The sequence below is a fragment of the Etheostoma cragini genome, chromosome 1 (genome assembly GCF_013103735.1).
Source record: "Etheostoma cragini isolate CJK2018 chromosome 1, CSU_Ecrag_1.0, whole genome shotgun sequence".
NCBI classification, from domain to species: domain Eukaryota; kingdom Metazoa; phylum Chordata; class Actinopteri; order Perciformes; family Percidae; genus Etheostoma; species Etheostoma cragini.
Window position 1 is genome coordinate 24,334,229 of NC_048407.1, and position 9,682 is coordinate 24,343,910.

General features: G+C 41.4%; 1 protein-coding gene across 10 annotated transcripts in view; it reads left to right on the forward strand.

Annotated features, from left to right (window-relative positions):
• spata17 (spermatogenesis associated 17) overlaps positions 1–9,682 on the forward strand; it is a 39,382-nt gene that overhangs the window by 22,150 nt on the left and 7,550 nt on the right. For 3 of the 10 annotated variants that reach the window (XM_034878492.1, XM_034878501.1, XM_034878510.1), the window contains exons 8-9: positions 645–791; positions 1,495–1,603. In XM_034878492.1, the coding sequence (XP_034734383.1) occupies positions 645–791; positions 1,495–1,572 (225 nt within the window). In that variant the 3' untranslated portion in view covers positions 1,573–1,603. Of the gene's footprint in view, positions 1–487; positions 515–644; positions 792–1,494; positions 1,604–9,682 lie in introns of those variants that run through there. The other 7 variants (XM_034878537.1, XM_034878544.1, XM_034878552.1 and 4 more) reach the window with 4 other exon arrangements.

Sequence of the window (9,682 nt, forward strand, 5' to 3'; positions counted from 1 at the left end):
TATGTACATATAGGTTTAGTCCCAAAATAAGTGTGGCAGTTGTGAGAGAGATAACAGGATATATATTTCATGCAACTCCATTCCAAGCAAAAAGAAGAAATTAAAGACAATGATGGGACAGATGTCTGTCACAGTAAAATGATCTTTTCTTATTTGTCAATGTGTTTTTTCTTAAGCTTTAATGCTGTGATGATGAAGACACAATAAATGAAAGGAAAGAATGACATGTGGAAAAAACTGTGTTTCTCAGCCCCTTGACTAAATTATGTAGTAGATGTCTAGCTGTCTAGTGTGTATTATGTTTTTCTGTGTTTTCACCATATTTTTCACTCTTTAGCATGCTTCTACCCATCCCTGTGTCCCTTAATTTTACTCTGGCATGCTTGGTCTCCTAGTCTTCTCTTTCTGTCACCTGATATACTGTAATTTTCTTCACTCTCTTTTTTTCCTCCCCCTCTCTGCTTCTGTCCTGGTCTCTGTGTCACAGGAGGAGAGATGAAGGGGATTGGCTTCTGGTTTTAGCTATAAGCCACCACTACCTGTGGGAAAGGGATCAGAGGAAGAAACAGGCGGTTGTCTGAAACAAAAAGATTGTGATTGTTATCTGATTCTTAAGTGTGTGTTGGTGGTTGTGATTATTCCAGGGTCTGTACCGAAAGCCAGGGGAAGTGTGGGAGCAGCGCATGCTTTGTCCTGACCTGACGTTACGTCTACAGACCTCTTACACATACCTGGAGGAGGCCCAGAGTCAGCTTCAACACAAGTATATAAGACCCCCCACTGGCAAAATTGTGAGAACCCTATGCAGATGCATAATACATGAAACAGCAGCATTCTCACATGCAATCAGACAGACATAAACCAAGTGTTTAGTAACAGTTTTTTTTAATTATGTCTTTTTTTCTTTCATATAACCATACATGCTTGTGAAAACATACAGTATGTATATTGTATGCACTCAACACAGTCACAAGCAAATTCATGCAACATTAAGTAACAAATGGACACATCCTTATTATGAAAACTAATGGGTGTGTGCCAGAAGATTATTTTAAGCCTGCTTCTGACCGGGTTTATTATAAAAAGTCTCACCGTGATTTATTTCAAGGCATGTATTAGTTGTAATTAGGAATTGTGTGTGCGTGCGTGTGCGTTTGTGAAGTACTGTTATTAACCCTCTGTTTGATTTGTCTCGCACAATAATTCCCCTGGCTACAGTATAAAAGATCATCCAATTTTCTTGCCACTCCAAGCTTCTTCTTTTTCCAACTGCAATCAAATAACAAAACAGACACGCCTTAAAGGAACTTGTATATTTGAGTTTTTCCCCGTGTCTTTTTACTGGTGTTGGGTTGTTTTTTGTCTACATTTTCTGCATTATGGATTCATGCTTAACCTAATCACTGTTTGATATTTTACTAAAGACTAACCTGAGCTGAACTGCAAACTTTATGAAATATAACTTTTTTGTTGTTGTTTCTCTTCACTAACCAGATGAACAGGAAGTATGCTCCACCATCCGAGTCACAGCAGCAATTCCTTTACTCAGCCAGCCTACGCCAAGAGCTTTAGATAGTAGACAACACACTCACTACAAGAGGAGGTAGGTTAAAAACTACAAACACAATTATAATGAAGTAGTGGTATTATTATTATTATTATTAACATTTAGTTTTCTGGTATAGCTACTATTTACCCAACTTTCCTGGACTCAATACAAACACTTGTGCATGCAGCCACACACACACACACACACACACACACACACACACACACACACACACACACACACACACACACACACACACACATACTGAGATTCCATCAAGGTGGAAAACACTTAAAGCCATGCGTATTACACAGGATAATGAAGATGTGGTGAACGTGCACATGACCCACTTATTTTAGACTGCTGCCGAACATGGTCGTCGTTGTTCACCAAACATGACTTAAACATATATTACGCAAGACTATGTATCTCTCTGATGTATCTACATCTCTATATGTTTATCTTCCTGCCTAACATAGCTTTTGTGTTTAACTTAATTTAGAGAGGTTTTTGCAATAAACCCAAGTCTAGAGCTAGGACATGAAGCCAGGTCCGACGAGACTTGTCAACCAGTTCAGACTGATGGCAGTCACAGGATTATCCTGGGGTTGCCTGGGTTTTGGTCTCAAAGGTATTATTCTCCTCTAAGAGAACAGAGGAAAAACAGAGACGCTGTGCAGCCTAACCCTTTCAACTTGAGTTGCACAAATTTGTCAAAAGTGACAGCAATTTAATAAATCGCCACTCTCCATCACACGCATATGCACAACCACCTACACACATTCACACGGTTCCCAGTTATGCCCTCCTCTGCCCCCTCTCCATGTATACGTAAATTAGGTGTATGCATGGTTGTGTGTGTGTGTGTGTGTGTGAGTGTGAGTGTGAGTAAGTATGTGAGAGAGAGAATGTGTGTGCGTGGGCCCTGCGGTCTGGTCCAGGCATTAGGTAATTGACTGTGTCTTTGCTCAAGGCCTTTCATGGATCACCGTCCTTTATTAGCTCACTTTCCCTCACACACACACACACACACACACACACACACACACACACATACACACACACACACACACAAAGTTCCCAGCAGCTCCACCCCAACCTCTTACCCCCCACCACCAGCACCCAGACCCAATTGCCCGGAAACAAGGAGTGAAATAAGGGGGGAGAGAGAGAGAGAGAGAGAGAGAGAGAGAGGAAAGAAGGAGGGAGAAGCGACAGGGGAATGAACTAACATGGCCCCAGGAAGTGGAGATAAATAAGTATGGGGAGTGAGTGGGCGGGTGAATGGGGTCTCCTGCAGCTGACAACAGGGGCCGAGGGAGTGAGGTTTTGCTTGGTGCATCTATGCTATGTTTGTAAAATACAGTATTGATGGAAAGCTTCTAGGGTTTTTGTGTTTGAGCATGTGTGGTAAAAGAGGGTTTTCACTGTTGCCATTACTATACAATTAAAGGCATCAGGGATAATTTATCTCACAATTTAAATTTGAGACTCTACATGCAGACCTTTGCTTGAAACGCACTGCAAGCCGCAAGTCAAAGCATCAGCTGTCATTGAACTTTATTTGCAACAAACCAAACAACAAAAAATAAATTGTATGGTTTGTGAAATATCATAGCTAGACTGTATGATGATTATATTAGGAAATTACAGAATTATATATACCAGTTTACATTTTGACATACAAGTTTATGTCATCATGCCATCCCTAGATGCTTTTGGTGGGCATGTGCTTGTTGGTAGTGCCTGAGATTCAAACAATCTTGGGATTTTCTTATCAAAACACTCCTCTACATCAACAATAGTGGTCAAAGGTGCAACACAATATCAGTAAATTGTGTTAGATGTGGTGTATAAATAGCTATTGACTATAATCTAACTCTCTTTGGGCGTTTCTCAATATGTGTTCTTCTATGGACTTGTGTTCTTGTGTTCTTGTGTAACGTCATGTTTGGTGGCCAAAGTACTGACCCAATACACAAGTTAGCATTTGGCCAAGAACACTTAAAGTCCCCGGATGTGATCTCGACACGCCCATTTTACCGAGGATACATCGGATGGTGACTTGTGTGAACTTGGCCGGGCCGGTATCCCAGCATTCAATTCGTGTGTAAAGCGCGTATGGTTTCCGGTACACAGATTTTCACAATTTATGTCAATTAGTAAATCAATAAATTCATTTTTGGGATGTTTTAAGGCGAGAAATCAGCTGTGTAGATTTTGAATATAGGCAGTTCAACAAAAATTGATGGTGAATTAAAAAAGCCTTCGGAGTTGGAAAGCTCCACAGCCCCCGGCGGGCGAGCTTGCCGACTGATGATGACTCTTGCGAGCCGGTCAGTCAGTCAGCTCACAGACCCCTCTGGCCCCACATTTAGACAGACCACTGCAGCAGAAACAATGGAAGAGGAAAGCCAGGTCCACAATTGTAAGATATTTAAAACTATTTTTACCGCTGTTAAATAGGATATATCCCCTCCTCCTCTATCCTCCTCATCCTGGCTCTGCTCCTTTTCTGCTTCTCCGTAAAGTATACCGACGGCAGTGGCTTACGTTACCCAGTCCATCTATAACTTTGATACCTATTTTAACGTTTCTTTTCTGATTTCAATTAAAAGAGAATCCCAAAATATGTTACAAGGTTTTCTTCTCGCCGTTGTGTCGTTATTTACACAGTTATTGGCCCGTGATACTTAATAGCACTTTAGATGAAAACGTAACAAAACAACGAGGTGTTAAAGGTGATCGTCCATGCTTTATTATGAATACACACATCAAAGCTAACTATAAAGTGGCAGCACCCTCTATGCTGGGGGTGTTGCGCAATAACAGGAAGAACGCTTCGTCTCAAAACTGTCAACAGTGTTTTGTGTGCTTCTGAACTTGCGAGTACAGTCTTCCAGGTACAGCCAGCAAGTACGGTCTCCCCAAGAACACAAGTCCGTTCTTTGCTTACTTGGTATTGAGAAACGCCCTTTGTCTCTCTGATGGATGCTGCAATATGGCTGCAACAGCTTCCTACTAGCCACTAGCTTAAACAATATGTAACACGTACACACTAGCACATGCACACACAAATACATGCATGCATGCAGACAGCCATACACATGAATAAATATTACATCCAGACACACATTTTTACATGCTGGCTAAACTTGGCCTCCATTTTCTCTGTGATAATACTTCTGCTGCTGTTTAGGGTGTTGTTGAAGAAGATGATGAAGATAGCGGTGCCTGCTCTCAGCCCAGTCATGTCATTCTGCTGTCACTCAGTGCTCATCAGTTACCCCTTTCGTCTCTCAGTCTGACGCTCCATCTTTCTGTATCCCTCTCTACCTCTATTTACTCTCTCTTTTTCTTCTCTCGCTTTGTGGTAATTAGTGCATTAGTCCTATCGTTGGCATCACCCCCAGCTACAGCAGCAGCCAGCAGAGCTTCTTGTCACAGCTCAGAGGGCCAATGGAGTGGACAGCTCAACCCTGGTACTCATCATCTTCATACCGTGCCCAGTCAGCTTCCCCACAGCCAAATTATCTAGCTATGTTATCCAGCCATGCTCCTAATTATTTTCAAACACTAGCCCCGGCCCTCTCATCCAGCCTCTGCCACATTACCTAGCCCTGCTTGTAATCATCACCCTAAGCCTTGCTTCAGCCCTCTGCACAGCCTGAAGCCTCATCATTAACATAGCCCAGTTCTTTCCTGGTTCCAGACCACAGCACTCTGGCCTGACTATCCCGGCTCTTGGCATAATGTGCACAGCGTCCCCAATCCAATCCAAGCCCTACAAATAGCCGATGACTCCTGGACCTTTATTTACCTTAGCCATCTGTGTCACAGTAAGGAAATCTATCAATGCAAATATGGCCCAGCATTTCAGAACACACACATACACACATAATCACATAGATGCCAGTCCCCACCTCTCCAGGAACTTAATGATCCCCAGCCTAGGCCAAGGGGGCTGTGTTATGGTTACTCATTCTCCATCTCCTATGTACCCCTGCCTTGACTTCCCAGGTTTTCTTAAAGCACCATATTTCAACGACAGACTGACATCTAGAGCTCTCCTTGATACTTGTAGCTTAGACTTAACTGTTTTTGTCTAATAGCCATGTTGACCTACATAGGTCAACATGCATCATCTAACCGGACTTCTCAACCCTTCTTTAGACCAGGGTGGAATGCGAATCTAACACAAAACTTGTTTTAAATCGTACTAAATCAATTGCTAAAAAGAAAGTGCTGGATTAAGATGCTCACGTGTCACTCAAAGAAAGCAAGAATGTGAATCACTTTGTGAATTGTTTGTTATGAGGAAAGGCTAGGTTTTGTGAGGGAGTGACTAAACCTCTTAAAGTTGGAAGCCTTAATGCAGTCAGCACAGTAATATTCATTGTAAGTGTTTTTAGCTTCTGCACCAGCTAAATGCACTAGCAATGACTAATTTCAAATGCAGATTTGGGAAAACCTTCTTCGTCCATGCTAATTCTGTAGTTTTTATTAGCCATGTCACCAGCAGTACTGCCTGTAACCAAAGAGGATAGCTAATTAGGAGGCTACGTGCTAATCAAGTACACTACAGTGAGTGGTCACGTCTGTGTCTGTCTGCGCTTCAAGCCTTTCATTCCCCTCACATTAGACTGACACCCATCACAACTTCCCAAGCTAGCGTCTGATCAGAATTAACACACACGGGTGCTCAACAGAACACACATTTTCACAGGCATCCCTGCTATCCTGAACACTTGCACATACAGTCGACATATACAATACCATGCATGCACATGAATAGATGCGTAAAAACAGATGGTTGCCAATTTTCTACCCACACATACATCTTAATGTTGCAACAGCATCATCCTTATTACCTCCTCTCGCCACAAAACACACTCTCCGCCTCCGGTGTGGCTTTATTATTATCATTGTATTGTGGTTCCAAAGCAGTGGGGACAGAGAAAGTGTGTCTACACATACAGACACGTACTGGCTCACTCTTAATGGCCTCAGCCATAATGTATTACCATGATGCATACAACTGATGTCTGAGGGATATTTTTAATGGGAACAGTGTTCATTGGCAATTAATACCTAAACTGAAATAGGTCACAAGTAGAGACAAAGGGATTAGGTGGGGAAAGGAGCTGCAAATGTGTGAACTGATATGTGTCCACCTTTTATGTGTGTCCGTCTGTATATGTATTTCCTACATTATCACGCCCATCCATCTCTCCGTCTCTGCTTCATTACTGTCCAGGTTACTGCGGTGAGAAAGAAAGAACGCTAATTCTCCATAACCATTTTACGGCATGTGTAAAACTCTGCAGCCCCTTCATTTGCACAGCCATAAAACATCTCCCCTGCCACACTCATTCCTACTCAGGACCTCAGATTTATCAATTAACCCAACAATTTGCTTCCAGTACGGTGGCATTTTGCACTGCGAGGCCTGCATACAGAGTGACACTGAGGGCCGAGCGCATACAACAAGGATATTAAATGGACAGTCTTAATTAAATGATTAGCAGTCATGTTTTGGTGTGACTTGAGAGAAAGAATGACATTAGACTTTATTATTTATGGATAAACCAGTTGAACCCGTGTTGGTCATTTTAGGACCATATTTTAACTTAATAGAATACTTATGTGTCTATCTATTGTTTGAAAATAATAAATAAATATGGTGTTTACAATTTATCGTTAAAAATATTCACAACGTCTCCCTTAAGTAGAATTCAGTACATTTCTTTATTTAGGCCTGAATGCAACATTAAGGCCTACTGTAAATCAAGGCCTTTTCATACAAAGTCTAATAAAAAAAGACACAAGCACACTTCAACTTTAAAAGTCTGCTGCTTTTATTTTAAGTAATTTTTATGGAACTAATTGGCATTAGTGTTGCTGTTAAAATTAATAGAACACAGTTAAGTGTTAGTGCTGGTCAAAGTCGCACATTGAGAGAAATTTTACAATCCTTAAATTATATTCTATATGAGGTATGCGAGAAGTACTACAATTCAGCAGGAAATTATTAGTTTAGACGGACCATAACAGAGTAAAAAGAATGACATTTTTTGTCATATCCATCTTTCAAATTTTTTTGCAGGCTGCCTAGTGACCGTAGTAAACACATCCATTGTACAACACAGACATACCGCCAAACATTGCATTCATAAACTTATTATTAACGTTACTGTCACTTAACTCTAAGTTATTGTCTGCCTCTCGATGTTACACTCTATCCATTACAATATTTGTAAGCTTTGACAAAGTGATCTCATGTTTTTCCACACCAACAAAATGCCTCTTCATTTCCCAGTGTGATGACTTTCTCTACCCACAAATTTAAGGCCATTTGGTCTGTACATGACAACCCATACATGTTTGAATAGGCAAACCTGCTTGGTTTTCCCAGCTGACCATGTCGAAATGGAAAACACAGTGCATGCTGGGTTTCAAAAGATGCACAACCAGGCGCCACAAAAGAAATCGGGATGATGTCAATTTCTGCCTTGCAAACCTTGCAGCAGGAACACCATGGCGACCATAAACCTAGCTTTACTAGGTACTTGCTAAAGTAATGGTAACAGCTAACTGCTGTCAACTACAATGTTAGCTGCGGTCAGCTGGTTGACTCAGCTGTGGTGCCAGGACTGGAAGCTTGGAGAACAGGGTGTACATTGTTGTACCAGAAATGGAGCCTAGCGTGGTGTCATCTCAGTTGTCACATGATCTATGGCTATTTGAAACATATGTCCGGTAGTTATTTTATATGGACAGAATATTTGGAATAATAACTGCCATATTATGTATGTTAAAAAAAATCTAGCCTAAAACCTAATTAGCATATATAGAGAAGGCATTATTTTGGGAAACACAACAATACGTCCAATTTAAATGAGATCAATAACCTATAGTTTCAGCCAGAGTAAAAATAAAAATAAATAAATGATATCTTCTGTATAAAATTCATTGTCATCATAGTTATTCTAAGGCAAAGTTGAGATGGGAGATTGCTTTCAGGTTTATTTAGATAGTTTTCGCTCCATGTATACATGGATGTAAGAGAAAGCAGAAAGACAAGCAGGATAAGGATGTCTGTGCTTTTTAATGGACCGCCTGTCCCTGTGCAGATATGCTCCACTGAACCATACTGTATGTAGTGTGATATAATCACTGCCTTTCTCCATCTCTATCTTCTGCCATCACTCTTTCTTTCCTTTGCTGCCTTGTTTATTTTTACACTTGTTCTCTTTTTCTCTATCCTCCTCATCTACAGTACCTAGCTGCAACTTTTTTCTACCCGCCAACCCCTTTTCTCGCAAACTGTGTTGTGTGTGTGTGTGTGTGTGTGTGTCTGTGCTAATAGCTGAGTGCACAATATACACACACACACAAACACACACACACACACACACACACACACTCATATACTTGAGGAACATGACAGCAGTGGGTTGGTGATAGAAGTCAACTCTGGCTGTGAAAGGGAAATGAATAAGGATGAAGCTATAGTGTGGATGGACACAGTGGGTGCAGCAGACAGGAAACATAGACTTACATGTGTGTTTTGCATTTAAAAATCGAAGGATACATTTTCTAATAGAAGGTGGAAGATGTGTTTTGATTCTCTATGTTGCCAACTCCCTGCTGTTTCCTGTCTGTCTGTCTGTCAGTCGTCCATCTATCTAACGTCTCACAGACACAATTGTCTTTTGGTGATACAAGCATGTGTCACGGTGGAATTGTGATTGGTTTATTTTGTTTTGTAGACTTGATAAGCAGCCTTATGTTCATGTGAAAGGCCACACCACAGCTATACCTATGCTATTAGATGGTTGATATATATGCATGCCTGTGTGTGTCTCATTGCAGGCTCATATGCTCCCTAACCAGCACAGGGAACGTGTGGGGGAGAGGGGGGGGGATGGGATCTGGAAAGGGAAGCAATCACAAACACTTAAATCTGCAAATGGCCTTGATGTCCTGTGCTAAGCAGTCTGTGCTGACTGATGAGCCTGTTAACCCTGGCTGAAACAACTCCAGTACATGGGATTAGACAGCAACGCTGGTCCTGCCTTTTTCTGGCCCATTTTGCATGGGAATTGTGCATATTTAATCTAAGGTGTGCCG